The sequence below is a fragment of the Triticum urartu genome, chromosome 3, assembly GCF_003073215.2.
Source record: "Triticum urartu cultivar G1812 chromosome 3, Tu2.1, whole genome shotgun sequence".
In the NCBI taxonomy this organism is placed as follows: Eukaryota; Viridiplantae; Streptophyta; class Magnoliopsida; order Poales; family Poaceae; genus Triticum; species Triticum urartu.
In genome coordinates, this window is record NC_053024.1 from 54,436,166 (window position 1) to 54,453,188 (window position 17,023).

A 17,023-nucleotide genomic window follows, 5' to 3' on the forward strand; every position below is an offset into this window, starting at 1 on the left:
GACCATGCCTCTCGTGGAAGCAAATTCGTGCCTCCCGCGGAAGCAAAATCATGCCTCTCGTGAAGGAAAAGAAGAAAATATGTTTTTTTTTCGTTTTCGATAGGCACAACCGTGCCTCTCGAGGAAGCAAAACCATGCTTCTCATTGAAGGAAAACCGTGTCTCTCGCGGAAGCAAAAATTATAGATTTTTTTTTATTTTTTTTCAAAAACTAGGAAAGACCGGTGAAAAATCAAAAAGCCACCCCCCAAAAAATATCATGTAAAAAGTTGAAAACGCATACGAAAAAACAAAAAAAACAAAAATCTGGAAAGAGAGCCCAAGTGTGACACGTGGCGGCAGCTGAGCGCACCACTTGGCGCGCTCTGAGCCCACCCCACGTGACCCTAAGCTCCCGAACGAGCACTTCTCAATTAGTTGCTCTCCGCCTGCGAGTGTCAAACAGGATCTGCCATGATTAAGCCTATGGACCAGTCACGCCCGTGCCTCTCGCGGAAAAAAAAGAAAACACGTTTTTTTTTTGTTTCCGAAAGGCACGGTCGTGACTCTCGCGAAAGCACATCCGTGCCTCTCGTAGAAGAAAAAATCCAGAAAAAAACGCATTTTTTCTTTTTGAAAGGCACGGCCGTGACTCTCGTGAAAGCACAACTATGCCTCTCGCCGTCTCGCGGAAGCAAAATCATGCCTCTCGCAGAAGGAAAAAAACAAAAAACTCATTTTTAGTTTCCGAAAAGCACGGCCGTGACTCGAGAAAGCACAACTATGCCTCTCGCGGAAGAAAAAAAAGCAGAAAACACGTTTTTTTCGTTTTCGGAAGGCACGGCCGTGACTCTCGCGAAAGCACAACCGTACCTTTCGCGGAAGTAAAACTGTGACTCTCGTGAAAGAAAAAAAAAGAAAACATGTTTTTTTCGTGCAATTTTTTTTTTTGATCCTGAAAGCTAAGGAAGACCGGTGGAAAACCGAAACATCGAAAAAAATCCGGAAAAGCCTTTTAAAAAGCCAAAAACGTTTGCGAAAAAATTAAAAAAAATCTGTAGGAAGCGTCTAAAACGCGAAACGTGACGGATGGCTGAGAGCGCGCCAAGTGGCGTTGAGCGCTCGTTAACTAGGTAATATTTTCAAGGGAGACGTAGAAGATTAGGGCCAAGATTGTCGAGTCAGGCCGCAACAGTTAGCCCATCTTCCACTAAAAAAAAATTTAGCCCAACTCATCTCGACGACTCGATCGGCCTGGTACGAGTAGCTTTTACTCCTAGTCTCCTACAACAGTCCAGTAGTCCACAGCCATCTCCGTCTTCGGCCACCGCATCGCCATGGCCTCCGCCTCGTCCGGCGCGGCGGCCTTCTCCCGCCTCGTCGACCGCACCCGCGTCCCGGACCCCACACTCCAGCGCCACGCCGTCGCGGCCTTCTTCCGCCACCTCCTCACGCTGCCCCCTCCCCTCCCCGCGGCCGCCCACGACGGCATCTCCTCCCTCCTTGCTTCCCCGCACGCCGCTGTCGCCGCCTACGCCTCCGCGTCCCTCGCCCGCCTCGCGGTCTCCCGCACCGACCTCCTCGCCCCCGACGAGGCCCTCCCGTTCCTCATCGCATCCCTCTCCGCTTCCCCGTCTCCCCGCCTGGCCTCATGCCTCGTCAAGGCCGTAGCCGCGCTCGTTTCCTGCGTCCTCCGCTCGGGCCCCGTTGACTCACGCTTCCCGCCCCACAACCACCCCTTCGTCCAGGCTCTCGCGTCGGGCGCTGACGGCGCGCGCGCGGAGCTGTCGCGGCAGGCGGCCAGGATGGTCGCCGAGGGGGTCGACGGCGTGGTGGGGTTCCTGAGGCCGCTCGTGATGTTTGCCGTGGTGAGGAAGGGGGACGCCGCGTTCGCGAGGGATTTAATCGGCGCGCTTGCCGCAGCGGCCACTGCAGCGGGCAAATCGGATTTGGCGGTCCCAGTGCTCAAATTGCTCGGCCAGAGCTTGCTGCATTTCGGCCGCGGGGATGGGGAGGTATGTGTTTTGGTCTATTCCCTCATGGATGGTGGTATTCGTTTTTCTGGGGAATGCAGTTGTTGGCAATCCTGCGAGGAATCTAGGGCACATAAACAACAGCACAGTCGTTTTGCATTTCATTTGTGTTCGAGCAATGATTGTTGTGGCACGAGCGATTGTGGGTGTTACGGTTCCTGTTCCTATGGATGTTAATGTTATTATTTATAGTCGGGTTCAGTAGATAGTACATAGCTGGGACTGTATTTGACAGTGCATTTTGTAGCTGTCAAAGCCTCAAAGGGGGAAATTATCTTACTCTGCACATAACGTTGCCTGCATTTCTTTGTCTTCAGGAAGGGCGGCTCTGGCTTAGTTCTGTGGAGTGCTTGGTCGATGCATATGTGATATTACTGAGGAAGTTAGCTCATGCTCAAAGGGTACTGCTCTTCTATGTTCTATCTGCTTATTTTGTGTAAATAATTGTAGCCCCGTCTTACTGATATTTTAAAATGCAGTCATGTTGGTTATGAATTAGATACTCAGGAAATTCATATTCTAGGCTACGCTTGTGGAGTTAGAACACAGAACCAAACAGTTTGCTCCTGCCTTTTATAAATCTTTTGTCAACTATAACCTAGGAGTTATGGAAATGCTTGGTGAGCTGATTTTATATATTTATACAATCGCTAATGGAATACACCTGGGCATAGTACGTTTATACTGAAGGTTAACTGCCTAGTATACTGATTAGTATGGTGCTGCACTTACCTAACGTTGAATTACACATGAGCCTCCTCTATGGTTCATCATCCATTGATGGAACTGAGGTAGGAAGCCAGTTAGGCAACTGACCAGTTAGTTATAGCCTTCTAGGGTCAATTTTCTTTCTTTAGTTTCTTCAGTTCAAATGCTTATATAATTCCTATGTATCAGCAATGCATCATACTTGTGCTATAACTTGCTTCTTTTAACAGCCAGCCTATGATGCCCAAGCAAGTAGTGTGGAGTTGCTAGAAATACTTTTGTCGCAATGTTCACTTCATCACCAACTTCTGGGAATGTCTTGTGCAGTTCTTGGATTATCAAAATATTTGTTTTCGGTGCAAAAGAACCTTGGGTTATGCTATCTTCCTGAAATTTCTGGTGTTCTCAGTTCTCTTTCCTGCATTCTCAGTGCGCTGGAGTTTGAATCTGAGCAACTGGCTGGATTGAAACTTCTGGCCTTTTTGGTTGAATGGAGACATGAAAATGGTACATTCCTAAATTTTAGAATCCCCTTTCCCCCTCTCATTTGCAAGCGACAACTTCAATTTTTAATTTGGTTTTCTTTCATGTTATGACAGACACTAAAACCTTGGCTCCTCATAATATTTGATTTATTTTGCTTGCAGCGCTCAAAACAAATGAAGTGGTACATCACTTCAGTGAGGAGCTACTCTGTGTTCTGCCAGTTATCAACCTCGTTATTTCTCCATCGAGATCTGTTAAAGCAGTGGCATCCCATGTCCTGTCAAGATTTAGCTTGCTTGTTTTGGAGTTACCTGCTTCTTGTTCATCAGAGCAACAAGACATTTCAATGGTCCACCACATAAGCAGACCTACCTTTATCCTTCCTAAACTTGTACATCATCTATGGTCTGAGGTGATGTTTTACCTCTTATTTTTTTGCTATGCTGCAACTCTGCTTGTTTTCGCCTTTTTATGTAAAGCACCTAGTAGAGAGATAGAGATAGAGATGATCACATACCTTTTTGTTCCTTGTGCACACGATGTATGCGTTGAAATATTTGTATTGACAACTGAGTTACCACTTATCAGAAGATGGGAATTCTACACTTCACATCTTCAACAATTGAACTGCTGATGTGGCATGTTAGAGCTTTGTTTTTATGCATGTATGTGTTTATTCCATGGTTTATAATGCGGCAAAGTGCCTAAAGCGAGCACCACCTGCTCTGACGTTTAAGCGACACCTAAGCGCCTAAAGCGGGCATGTTTCTAAGGTGCTGCCAGGGCGCCTTATCGCTTAAAGAGAGTTCATAAAGAGAGTTCTGCTTTGTTCTGAGGGTGTCACAAACTGAATGGTATCCCTAGAGCTCAAGGTCGAGTAGCCAACCTTGAATCAGCATAGCAGTTTGCTTACCATGTCTGTTTCACTGATTGATGTCTTACAATTTTGTACAAAATGCGGGATAACTGGTACAGTCATATTTGCTCGCAACCTATTTCTGTTAATAATCTATGTTAGGTACACCTATATACTAGTGTTACTCTGAGTCAATATTCACACAGCTACTGGCCCTGTTTCCAAATCTGGAAGAGAGAAAATGTTGTTTTCATGTGGGCATGGTTTTTGAGTCGCTGATTAGTCGCTGTATAGTCGCCGATTAATCGCCAAGTCGTTTTCCAAAAATCAGGGCGACTCGCGACTTATGGCGACTATACAGCGACTTTCGTCGACTATACGCCGAGCCTCAGGGCTCGCGGCGACTCGCCAAGTCGCGACTCAAAACCTTGCATGTGGGTACAGGTCTGCCCATTGTTTGCTCCTTGTGCACTTAACTTCTCTCCCAAGAAATGCTGCTTTGATTTCATAGCTGGTTCATTATGCGTTTGTAGCTCATATATATGTTTGTATTAATTCTGCTTTCTGGTTGCAGTCATCTTCAGGTTTCTTTTTTACGAAGTATGCAATTTGCAAGGGATTGCCGGAGTCGGCTGTGAACTATTCAGAAGCTAATTATTGGACAGACCAAATAAACGAGTATCTGTCAGTCCTTGCCAGAGAAAAGCTTACACTGGATGGCTCATCTTCAAAAACGATGTCATCAGGTTGAAGAATGTACTTGTACATTTACATATTGCCTTGTAGTTCTGCTTTGTGTAATCCTTAAAATGGGTATGAAACTCACTCTGTCTAATTACTTGCAGTAGCAATATCATCGCTTGTAAGCTCTGTAGTATCTGTTTTGGTAATGCACCCAAAACTTGGTACTTCTGCTGCTCGTTCCTTGGGTAATCTTGGCGCATCAGATTCGAAACTGGGAATGCCGCTGTTGCTAGTTATACTCTTCTATTGCAAGATTATGTACAGCAATGATAACTTCTCAGCAAATAGCTTGGTCAGTGCTGTAATTTCATCTTTGTCCTTTATTTGTACGCTAGTGGTTTATGAATACATGAATTCGTAAATAAATAAATTTAAAAGATGCAAAATCCTTATCACACTACTTAGACTAGACTGACACCGATCTTCACTATCTAATTAAGTGTTGATAATAGGGAAGCCACAGCTGTTAACACCATAGAATCTGGAATCAGGAGTGAGAAATACCATCCTTAATGTAGGGCAGCGTTGGCAGCCTTCATAATAGGTTGCTGCAGCAACCGTGCAGTCATGTTCCGCGGGCTGACTTCTGTATCATTAGTTGAAAAATGGAGTATGAATAATTATTTTTGCTGTCAGTTTGTTTCATATACTTGGATACTTCTGATATAACATAATATGATTCTTTCGCAAAAAAATGATTAATTCCCGTAGAGGTATAGACTGCATCTTAGTGGCCAAGTCTAGCCATCCCTTCGAAAGAGATAGCCATGTATATATAAATTACCCAAGAAAGAGTCCATCTAGTTAACATATTCTATGGTCTCCTCTTTCTGCTGCTCCTCCGCCTTTCTGCCATGCTGTCTGGCCATCGTGTGCACGCTAGTTACCCCAACGTGTATCTTGATTCATATCAGTATCTAATAAACAGAATAACTGCAAGCAGAGGAATGTACTTGACATTTATTTTTTCTATATCATCTGCAGCTCAGTTTGCTTGAGTCGTTGCCATCACTTGCTACACATGGTTTTGTGCTTCCACTTGCTCTGCAATTGATATCACCAATGCTTAAAAAGGATGCAAAATCGTAAGTATCTCAATTCTTCATCCAATTTGACATCACTGGGTTCAACTCAAGTTTCCTGTTATTTTTTGTATTTGCTTGTTTTAGCTGGCTTGTCTTGTTCTGGCGTGGAGTGCATATACTTTCTTTTCACCTTTTTATGGTTTTTGAAAATTGTCCACAAACCCTCTTCATATAATAAGAAACAGAGCAACATACCTCATCATGCATACAGCAGGAACCAACTCATTTCCAACACGGATTGGGCAGTTTCAGAAAAATTAAGAAGCAGCTGACAGTGTGAACCAAATCATTGTTTTTAGCACATAACAAAATGACGTGCAGTTTTTAAATACAGAGCATGTGACTATTCTGCATGCAGTAACAAGTCGTCAACAACTTGCCCATAATATATGGTTTTTAGAAGCCTGTCCAATATATATCAGGAAAATAAGTAGGTATCTTATTCACAATTTCATTTTTAACTCAGAAGTGATAGACGAGTGGAAAATATGAATGTTGGTTGCCTTTAACAAACATCAATACTTTTGAATACAAGAAACTTTTGTCTTGATGGAGAACTGAGTAGTGCTCGGTTGGCTAGAGCCCATGTCTGGGAGCTCGCCCATCTGCGTTCGAGGCTCAGCCTCCGCAGGGTGCCCCATTTTTCTAAAAGAAGCCCTGGGCGCTAGTGAATGGATCTAGTTTTTTTTTTGAAACTTTTGTCTTGATATTTTATAAGTTTTTACTTGTCCACATACAACTATTTGTGAGCAATAAGCTGAAGCTGAATTAGGCATTATCTATCATAACAGTATGTGCTGACGCAATAGTATTTATTTCCTATTACATGCTATTCATTTTAATATATCTTCATGTTACTCCTGCATGGTAACACGCAGGACTCTATATGCTATTGCTGTTCGATTGCTTTGCAAGATATGGTTTATCACAGATTGGGCATTTCCAAACTTACAAGTAAGGGCACACAATAAGTTGAATATTAGAATCTTGTTTGGCCATTATCAAAAGCTTTAATACATTGCTTATGAGTGTTTATGTTATGAAATATTGAAACTTATGCATACCATATGTCTCTGAAGCAGTTTTGAATGGCTAGAGTGATAACTTTATACCTTTATGTCGTTTGAATTCCAAAGACAATCCAATCGAGACTGATGAGTGGATCATCATGTCACCTTTCCCTAGAGTTTAAGTTATGAAAATGCCAAGTTGTTAGCTAAAACCATGCCATGCAATAAATAAAATAATTGAAGCTCTTCTCCATTCTTGAATTTTAAGCAAACATTCAATGTAATGTTCTTGAATATACGCATACCATTAGTTAGTATGATTAATTAAAGTTTGTCAATCTGCAATTTTTTTGTATTACTGGTTCGCTGTTCAATTACAAGATCAACACTAATTTCCGCTTTGTGAAATAGGGAGTTCTGGATCCTGAAACATTTTCCAGTTTCACTACTGATAGAGAAGTTTTCACAAGTATTGCTGCATCAGTGCGTGATGTTTGCAAGCAGAACGCAGATAGAGGTGTTGATCTCATATTATCTGTCTCGGTGTGTATTTTCGTCATCCTTTTTGGCTCATCATGCATTCTTTCTTGACTTGGTCCACGTTCTAACACTTTCCTTGTAGTCTTGTATTGAGAGCCGTGATTCTGTAGTTCAAGCTCTTGGCCTGGAGAGCCTCTCCTATCTCTGTGAGGCGGACATTGTGGGTAAGTTGATTGTCACTCAGTACATTAGATTGTTGACCTCTTCGAAATATCATGTTATACGAAGTCATGTCATCTGAAAGCTAGCAAAGACAGTGGTTAAATCTTAAGAATTCATGTCTTCTGAACTTCACTTCTGAGGCAAGCAGCTCATATGCATGCAGATTTTTATACCGCCTGGAAAGTTATATCAAAGGAGCTGACAGATTATTCAGTCAACCCCACGGTTTCGAATGGGTAAGGTCACTGGAATGATGCATTTAATGCAAATGTGCTTATGTGCACACCAGTTTAGTTTGGTCTGACTCTTATCTCCCTTTCCTCCCCTTTTCAGCTTATGCATTCTGTTGAGATGGGGAGCAATGGATGCTGAAGCATACTCTGAAACATCAAAGAACTTGATACAAACATTGTGGAGCATTGGTACATATAAGAAAAGTAACGCCGAAGCTGATCGTCTTTGGATTAAAGCAAGAGGAACTGCTTTTCACTCATTGTCCCACTACAAGGTTCTGCTGCACTTTGTTGTGTTATTGTCTGCATCTCCATATTTGTTATACTTTGACCGAAAATTGCATTCTGTTTACTTCTTACATTTGGTATTCTGTGTGTTTCTTTTGGTAAATTACCCATGCGTTGTATCTCTTGTAACTATAAGTTAGCAGTATTTAATGAAAAGATATGCAAAGCTTCTGCACGTTCTCTTAATTTTTGGTTGGTAATTTCAGATCTCACTTATTCAAGATTCTATTCCTGATTTCTGGAGAAGAAACTATGAGAGCTTTACTAATGAACACAATATGGAAGTTCTCAAAGCCATGGAGAACTTTCAAGTCGAGATTATCAAATTTGAGCACATGTTAGTATATTTTCTGAATTTACCCAGTTCAGATGCACATGTACATCCTTAACTGAGTTTTTTCCCTATACATCCAGAAACCGCCGTAGAGTAACTGCAGATAAAAGAACCATGGTGCACAAATTTGAGAAGTTATTGGACGTTCTCCCTCAGGCCGTGTTTAAAGGTATGCTCGTCGTACGCAAATGAGTTAAATTTTTGTACAACTAAATAGGTGAATGCCTGATGTTTTGTCCACTATCCTGTTTCTTAAAATGTTTGTCCTTTTTATGTTATATACTCCCTCCATCCCAAAGTAAGTGTCTCAACTTTGTACTAATTTTAGTACAAAGTTGTATTAGAGTTGAGACACTTATTTTGGGACGGAGGGAGTATGAAAACATATGTAATTTGTTATGTTCTATGTTTAATACTCCCTCCGTCCCAAAATTCTTGTCTTAGATTAGTCTAGATACGGATGTATCTAATACCAAAACGTGACTTGATACATCCGTATTTAGACAAATATAAGACAAGAATTTTGGGACGGAGGGAGTACATTCTAATGGTAGCTTCAGCTTTTAATCAGCTAAACTTTTTGAATTGTAGAAAAATCTGCACACCATCGGTTGCCTGGTGCAGCTCTTTTAACCATCAAGTTTTCCTCAGAAGACATCCTTCGTGAAGGGAAATCTAAGGTAGCATCTTTGAAGTTGCATGTTTTCATCTATAATTGCCAAAACGTGTGTCCTTGTATACTATACTGATCAGTTACATTTTTTTATTCACAGGATTTATCTAGAGTACATGCTGCATATGAGCAAGCATTAATGGAGATGGCTGAATCTATGTTTATATCAAGAAACATCGTGGTAGCTCTTCTTGCCTTGCATTCATGGAAATCATTTGTTTCCCATTGGATGCAGGCAGTTGTAACTTTGCTCGACACTAAAGAATCTTCAAAGTTGAATAAACCATTAAAAGCAGCTAACGACATTTTTAAGGTGCGTACATATGTCTTAGTTATTCTTTCAATTTTATAGATGTCTTTGTTCGAGAAAACCTTTCTTGAATTGCCACAAATGCTACTAAGAAAGTGTCAGTTTAGATGATGGGGCACTGATGCAAATAAAAAGAACCTAGATTTTTGTAACTGACAACTCTCTCTATGCATGTATGCAGATTTTGAGGTACATCAGTACATGTCATGGCTGCTGTTTACTCAAATGATAATCTAATGTTTACTTTAAAACTTTTTATCGGCAATGTGCTGACTCAAAAGAGTCACAATCTATGGATTATGATTGTTATTTCGACATAGGCTAAATATGATTTCGTTCATTTAGGTGTAAATTATCAGGAATTTACTATCACATGAATCCATCCTTCCATCTTGTTATCTTCCTTTTCCTCCTTTTACTTTCATGAACAAAGTTAGCTTCCTTTCTCTGTTTATGATAACTTTTCCCTAAGTTTTCCTAATTGTGATTGCAGATATTGTGCAAGTGCGTTCCTGTATCTAATCCTAGAGTTGCCGTTAACATTACTCTTGCAATTGGAGCACTGTGCTTGGTAAATTTTTTTATTGATATTTTAGTCATTCTCAAGTGTGATTATGATTGCAGCAGTATGATGTACTCCCTCCGTTCCAAATTACTCGTCGCAGAAATGAATGTATCTAGAACTAAAATACATCTAGATACATCCATTTCTGCGACGAGTAATTCAGAACGGAGGGAGTACTTCTGATGATTTTGGCACCCTGCGTTTTTAATTTCTCCTTCGACGCCATGTGGCCAGTTGGCTCATGCCTCAAACATAGAATGCACTCATCACTGCTGGATGCAGGATTTTTAACCTTTGCAATTTATTCAACTGTGCAATATCGGTTTTTAAGCCTTTAACTTTATCAATCTACACTTTTTTACCAAAAGAATATAAAAGCCACTGGTGTCCACAGATGCTACAGGTTTATGGTGTGCATGTGGCTGGTACTCATGGTTACTCCCCGTTCTAATTGATTTGACCAGAGTTTTCACTCTATCTCCTTCTCTAGCGAAGGGGAGCCTCCTCGCAGCTGTAAAGCTGTTGCCTTGTGACAATGAGGTCATGGGTTCGAGTTCTGGAAACAGCCATTTGATGAAATGTAGGGAAAGGCTGTGTACAAAAGACCCAAAGTGGTGGGACCCTTCCCATCCTGCGCAAGCGGGAGTTACGTGCACCGAGCTGCCTTTTTTTGTGTGCTCCTCTACCAATATGTGAACAAGTTCTAATTTCTCTAGCATTCACGGCTCAGCTAAACATATGAAAAACACAACTCTAGAAATACACTCGATACACACAGAAATCAACATCTGACTTAAGTGTATATTCTAAGCATTATTATTATTGGCTCACTTTTGGCCTTCTAGCACTGAAGAATACAGTCTGTATCTCTACAGTGTTTCTGATGTGTTCCTGAGTGGTTCTCAATTTTGATGTAATCGCTGCATCTTGTCTTACTGGCAGGTAGTTCCTCCAACTGCCCATCTAGTAATCTCATCTGCATCAGATTTTCTTTTGAAATGGTTACTGCAATATGAGCATGAGCACCAACAGTGGTCTGCAGCTATCTCTTTGGGACTAATATTCAACTGTTTTCATCCCACGGACAAAAAAAGCAAGCTTCAGGTTATCAATGGACTCTTTGAGGTACATGATTTTGCTCTCCATGATATTTCAACCTTTTTGTACTAGGTTGATTATTCTTTTCTAAAAAGTATAGAACTAGATGCCATGAACCATATCTCTTGATTTACTTTCACACAAACATTCAATGTTACCGACTCACATGTCACTCGCATGCCTAGCTGCCAGACATGTTTTTGTGACAGATTGCTTGGCGTTTGCTAGTAGTACCTATAAATATTGCTTCCAGCCAGCTTCACCGTACTGTTAGGAGCTTATGGGGCCTTGCTTCATGCAGCAAACAATGCCTAGTATATGTTCATTCAAGATTTTCATGCTGCCACATGCTGCAGTTGATGGCATCTCCTTTTGACATGCTTTATTGGAATATTATTATTTGATATAATGAGCATATGTTTTAAGTTTCTCACCATGCATTATGCCCTTCTGGATCCAGGTTATCTCAAATGCTGATAGTTATCTTGTAAAAGGAGCTTGTGGACTGGGATTAGGTTATGCTTGCCAAGGTCTTCTAACCAGAGCAGATAAATCTGATTCAGACTTAGAAGCAACTACACAACTCAACGAGCGTGCATCAGTTAAAGAAATTCTTCACACTGTGACTGCTTCATTAGTTAGACTATGTCCATCCTCATGTTATTCTCTCAAGAAACTAAGTATTTGTGGAACATTCTCCATGGAAGGAATGGAAGAAAATTGTGACAGCTTAGATGATGATCCTTGGGCTATTGCGGGACTTGTTCTTGGTCTGGGAAACTCTGTTGTTGCTCTGTATAGGCTTGGAGCTTATGAAGACGTTATTGAACTCAAGAATATATTGATATCATGGATACCAGATGTTGATTCAAGCTCTGTGTTATTTGATGAAGTAAATTCAGTATCCCTATGTATGGGCTCTTGCCTTGCTCTGCCATCTGTCATAGCATTTTGCCAGAGAGTGGAGTTACTGAATGATGATTTGGATGCTCTGTTCAATCGCTACACTTCTTTAGCTACTGAACTCCTGAACCTCAAGAAATCTGGAACTGTCTTTCAGAATTTATTGATGGCTATCTGTATCGGTGCTGGATCTTTGCTGTCTGGCATATTGAATGATGGGGTGCATGCCATGAAATTTGCTGATGTTAAGAAGTTTCTCGACACCCTTAAAAATATATACACCCATCCGTATCCTCCTATTGTCCATTTGGGAGGCATGTTTGGTGCTGTCAACGCTTTTGGTGCAGGTGCTGTAGACCTCACTGGGATTGGTTGGCAATCAATGAATTCACAGATAAAGCATGAGAAGGTCTCTCCCCTTGCCTGCATACCCTAACTCTTTACTTTTCTGTAACGTTAGAGTAATCCTTTTCATGGGCACAGGAGTCATCTTTGGTGCGAGGTCCTCTACTTACAAGTCCTGTTGGCGAGACTCTTTCAACGTCAATGGTTCAGGAAATATTTCTTCTTGCCAAGGACGCAGAGGATAATCACATACGGAATTATGCTGCGTGGGCTGTATCATTTCTTAGAAGTAGGTGGTTATTAAAGAATCAGAGTCTTAATGTTAATGATTCTTCTCAAAGAAATTCCGTTGATTCCAGTCAATCAACAAGTTTTTCTGCTGAAAGCTTAGTGTGGAACTTAAGTCTCTGGCTGAGGGATCTTAACTTTGAAAAGGTTTGATCTGAATCTTTCTTGAAAGAATAACTTGAGCTCTCGCTTATTAAGATCAGGCTTTTGTGTTGTACATTTATTAAAGAAAGTATTCTAGAAAAAGAGAGTACACTTTATTCAACTCGCAGTTTACATATTCTAATATGTGCATTGAAAACTCAAAAGCTGGTGATGCCAAATACCCATACAGGTTTTTTTTTTTGCATTCCTCTTGATAAACATGCATATCTTATACGGAGTATTAAGTTGTTCTTGTATTTGATGCAAAGATCTAATAAGTGCATATGCTCTTCTACGTCATAGATGATAGTTTTGGTTATTGGATACTAAATTTCGAACTTGATAATTTGGCTGATGGTGCACGAATATTTTCCTAGCGAAGCAAGTTTACAGTTTGGCGTCATGTGTGGATCCTCTTCTATTTATAGGGTTGTGGAGTTAGACGAGCAATTATTGTTTTGATGAGCATTTTTTATTGACTTATTATGTTATTTTACATCTACAGCCTGGTGATGTGGTGCCAGTAAATACAATTGCAACAGTTCTGAAATGCCTTACTAAAGCTCCTAGAGTGCCAGCTATAGACTGGGGGGTTATAGTACGGCGGTGCATGAAAGTTGAGGCACAAATTCCTCATAAGTCAAACAATCATCGAGATCCTACATTATTAAGGGAAGAATGCTTATATTTTTCTCTAGCTCATGCCGATCATATCAGTCCTCTTCTGCAGTTTTTGGATGATCTGACAGATTTACCCAGGTTCAGGAGATTAGAAATGAACGTGCAGTCTGTTTTGCTCCAATATTTGTCACACCTAATGAAGCTCTTCTCTGATTCAAGATCTAAGAAACTGTACGACGATTTAGCTGTGTACTTCTGTTCCCACTCATCTTCATACTTGGATTACTCTCCTGAGCAGAGAAGCATGTTAAGAATGTCGTTCTGGAAAGGCATCTGTAAGTGCCTGGTGGAGGTGGTCTCTGAAGAGACTGACAGTTTCTCTTATGTTAAGAAATGCATCGAATGGTTGTTACCTCTGTTGAATCTCTGTAATGATGGTCAACCTGAATTCGTGGATGAGTGGTATGCTGCTATCAAGTGTCTCATTGTTGCTCAGAAAAGTTGGTCAAGTGATATGCTGCAGGTGCTCTTCTAGTTTTCCTTCACAAATATTTTTGCATTAGTTATCTGTTTCAGCGAGCAGTATACTTCCTATGTAATTTCTATTTCACAACTTAACGTTCAGCTTTCTTTTCAGGTGCACAGTACCACATCCTTAAGTGAAGGGGAACATGTTGATGCGGCAAGGAAGATTATCATCAGGGCAAGGTTGTGTTTTGCTGGTTGCGTTTCTGCACTTGAGCTGGGGAACATAAAGACTACCATACTGAGTACAACAGCTGATGGTAACCGGCAACTGCATCCCTCAGCTTTGAGTTGTGCTTCGAACCTTCCTGTTTGTCTGTTGCTGGGCCATGCTTATGAGTAGTGTTCAGTCTTTATATTTTCCATTCTTTATCTGCCGCCCACCCTTCTATCATTGAAGGTAACAAACAAATATTGTTTCAGGCGTCTGGTGGAACGTTCTTGTTGAGGTTGCAGCAGCTGTATACTCTGCTGACAATGGTATAAAGAAGCAGTGGCTTTTGGATGCGTTAGACATTGGTTGTGTTACAGCTCATCCCTCCACGGTAAATTTTCAGTTGCAACGTGTCCTGACAGTGCATGACCTCAAACATGAACATGAATTGCTTATGGTCACTCATTGCCTTACGTACCTCTTTGTTCTAATATTTCAGGCACTGCGTTTTGTTGGCCTGCTATGTGGTAGCTGTTGTATCTATATGCCACTTCTCATTGTTAATCCAACAAACGTACTGAGTGATTTGCCTGTTACACTGCCTTCCTTTCTCTCCAGCAGCATTTGGGATGACCTTAGAAACTCTGCCGCTGATAAGTTATGGTTGTTGACCACTCGCATCTACACATGGGCAGAACAATTGACTCGTGGAGAGGGCCTTCCTTGCCATGATCATATTCATGGAAGTGAAGCTGAGAACGCAACTTTTCTTGCGAACATGCTGCGCTCTACATGCATTGCGGTGGAAGATCACTTGGCTGTAGATAAACAGCTAAAGCTTGCAAACCTGGAGGCACTATGATTATAAGGAGAACTGCTTTTCGTTTTAATGATATGTATGCCATAGCATATTTTTCTAGAACACATATTATTGCTGTCTTAGCTGATGATGTAGAAATACCTTTGTTGTATATAATTTTAGCTTAACAGTCTCCTGATACATTGTAAGTGATGGTTCTTAGAGTAAACTCAGTTTGGTGGAAGATAACCGGAGATTAAAATTGCTGTGTTATCTGAATTTGATTGCACTATGCAACAATTTCTTATCGCCAAACAATTTGAAAGAGCAGAGTGCTGGAAAAAAGATAGTCGTCAGAGCCCTCACCCTCACCCTGAGATGGAAAAGTTTAGTGCATGTTTACCTGGATCTCATTACAGGTAAACCTTATCATATTATGCCATATGCCCTGTCCTTGAGAGGTTATGTTCCCTATATATTTCTGAACTATGTTTCTCAAAATGTGCTGGCATTTTATATGGTTCATGCAGAGAGCCTTTGACTCGAGTCAGAACCTGATGGGTACTCACCTAAAGCTTCGTCTGAAGATATCTCTATCAGTTTCCAATGCAGTGTGGGTCGCTGGTCATTGTTAGTCCCTCCACCAGCATCTCAAGGGTTGTTGTAGGTTAGTCTGAGCTTTCTGGGATTTGATCCCACAATCTTCTTGGTGGCCACATTACATCTTTCAGGCTGCAGGTACAGTCTAATCAAGTCCTCTTACACTTGAAAAACAAATAAAATCTGGTGCTGCTCTGTTGGTATGATATCATGCTCTATAGAAAGATCAAATCAATATGCAAATGATCAAATATAAAATTAATCACTAATGATGATTCTCATTCTTTCAGAAAGACCCCCCCACAAAAGCACCGCATTTGATGCTTAAATTCCCGTCACGCCTTCTTTTCCTTTTAAAGTTATCTCTTGACTTTTTATTTGATGGAATCTGTCCTAAGAACTTACCAGCATTTCCAAAAATAGAAAAGGAACTAACCGCAGAAAGGCTAGTAGTACCATCTCTTTTGTATGTCCATTGCATTTAGCCTTTCGCCATGATGGATGTCTCCGGTTCACAAATTTGCCACTGTTCTGCCTACAACTTTAAGAATATGTCTCGAGTAGCTTGCAGGATACAGTTAGAAATGGTAATTTTGGAAGATTGTAACTGTTCCTGGAAAGTAAAATAAAATATGATGTATAGAAATAAAGATCGAATAGAGAATGTCAAATCCAGGACACAGCGAGCTAGCTAGACGTCACTTTTGCACGTTGGTAGCTTCCATCTAGACACACGACTCTTGTACGGACGGGCGAGATAAAGGAACCCCGGCGGAATCAATATCTCCCATGGTTCGTTCCATAGCCGCTAATCGATATGCCTAGTGCGCCCCTTCCACCCACCCAAGGGCCTTTGGCAGATGAGCTAGCAGTGCCGTTAAAACCTTCCATTGCTTTCATGCGGATTCTCTTATCTCCATGGATCTCCCCCCTTTATATATTGTGATCAGATATGCTGTCAAGTGCATGCAGCCGCGCGGCCACGGCCTGCAAACATCTTTGCCTGGATGTTTCCATGAAGGAACCAATTGGGTGTCTCAGGAAACATTTGCTTTGCCACGCTTTTTTGAGTATATCATAGCCGTGGGGGCGTACCCGTTAGCAGATTCTGCCAAACAATCTTAATTATCAAAGCCGTGCCCTTTCGCTATCGCTTTATTTTATCCCCTCAAGTATAACATGAGCCTATCATAGCGCCCGGCCCCAAAGCCAACCAATCACATGGCTGCGAGTCCAATGTATTGCTAGTTCACTGAAAGGTGCAATAATTTATCCTTGTGGTGGCTATAAGGGTTTGTGCAGAGGGAGGACTATGCACTGTGCTATGGTGATTATGCTTTATAGCAAACCAGATACTTGAGAGGGAGGGAACTTACAATCGAAGCAAATGCATTTTTACGTAATTCATCAATATATTCTGGGATTTGATCCAAGTTTAGCCTGCTGAAAAAGGAGATGGATTGAGATTGGACTTGATTGCCATGCATGCCACCAATAAGGAGGATGGAGAAAAAATACGAGGGGCTTACATGCAAGAGGAT

General features: G+C 41.3%; 1 protein-coding gene across 2 annotated transcripts; it reads left to right on the forward strand.

Annotated features, from left to right (window-relative positions):
• Positions 1–1,254: 1,254 nt before the first annotated feature.
• LOC125542790 (protein RST1) lies at positions 1,255–15,161 on the forward strand. Of its 2 annotated transcripts, XM_048705962.1 has the most exons (24): positions 1,255–1,993; positions 2,329–2,412; positions 2,950–3,226; positions 3,367–3,617; positions 4,636–4,807; positions 4,907–5,097; positions 5,790–5,890; positions 6,769–6,844; positions 7,312–7,443; positions 7,523–7,604; positions 7,766–7,838; positions 7,936–8,110; positions 8,330–8,460; positions 8,538–8,626; positions 9,049–9,137; positions 9,231–9,443; positions 9,934–10,011; positions 10,948–11,130; positions 11,564–12,415; positions 12,490–12,786; positions 13,289–13,927; positions 14,042–14,189; positions 14,353–14,474; positions 14,583–15,161. In XM_048705962.1, the coding sequence occupies exons 1-24, from the start codon at positions 1,316–1,318 to the stop codon at positions 14,943–14,945; spliced, it is 5,496 nt and encodes a 1,831-aa protein (XP_048561919.1). In that variant the 5' UTR covers positions 1,255–1,315; the 3' UTR covers positions 14,946–15,161. The 2 variants fall into 2 exon arrangements, with proteins under 2 accessions (XP_048561919.1, XP_048561920.1); XM_048705963.1 differs by lacking the exon at positions 1,255–1,993 and having other exon boundaries at positions 2,354–2,412; positions 3,150–3,226.
• The last annotated feature ends 1,862 nt before the right edge of the window (positions 15,162–17,023 follow it).

What these genes read in the sequence shown, in the direction of transcription:
- LOC125542790 (XM_048705962.1), top strand. Translation starts at nt 1,316, where the DNA reads ATGGCCTCCGCCTCGTCCGGCGCGGCGGCCTTCTCCCGCCTCGTCGAC. An exon ending in AACCCCACGGTTTCGAATGG is followed by an intron (nt 7,839 to 7,935) that starts GTAAGGTCACTG and finishes TCCCCTTTTCAG; the next exon opens with CTTATGCATTCTGTTGAGAT. An exon ending in ATTATCAAATTTGAGCACAT is followed by an intron (nt 8,461 to 8,537) that starts GTTAGTATATTT and finishes CTATACATCCAG; the next exon opens with AAACCGCCGTAGAGTAACTG.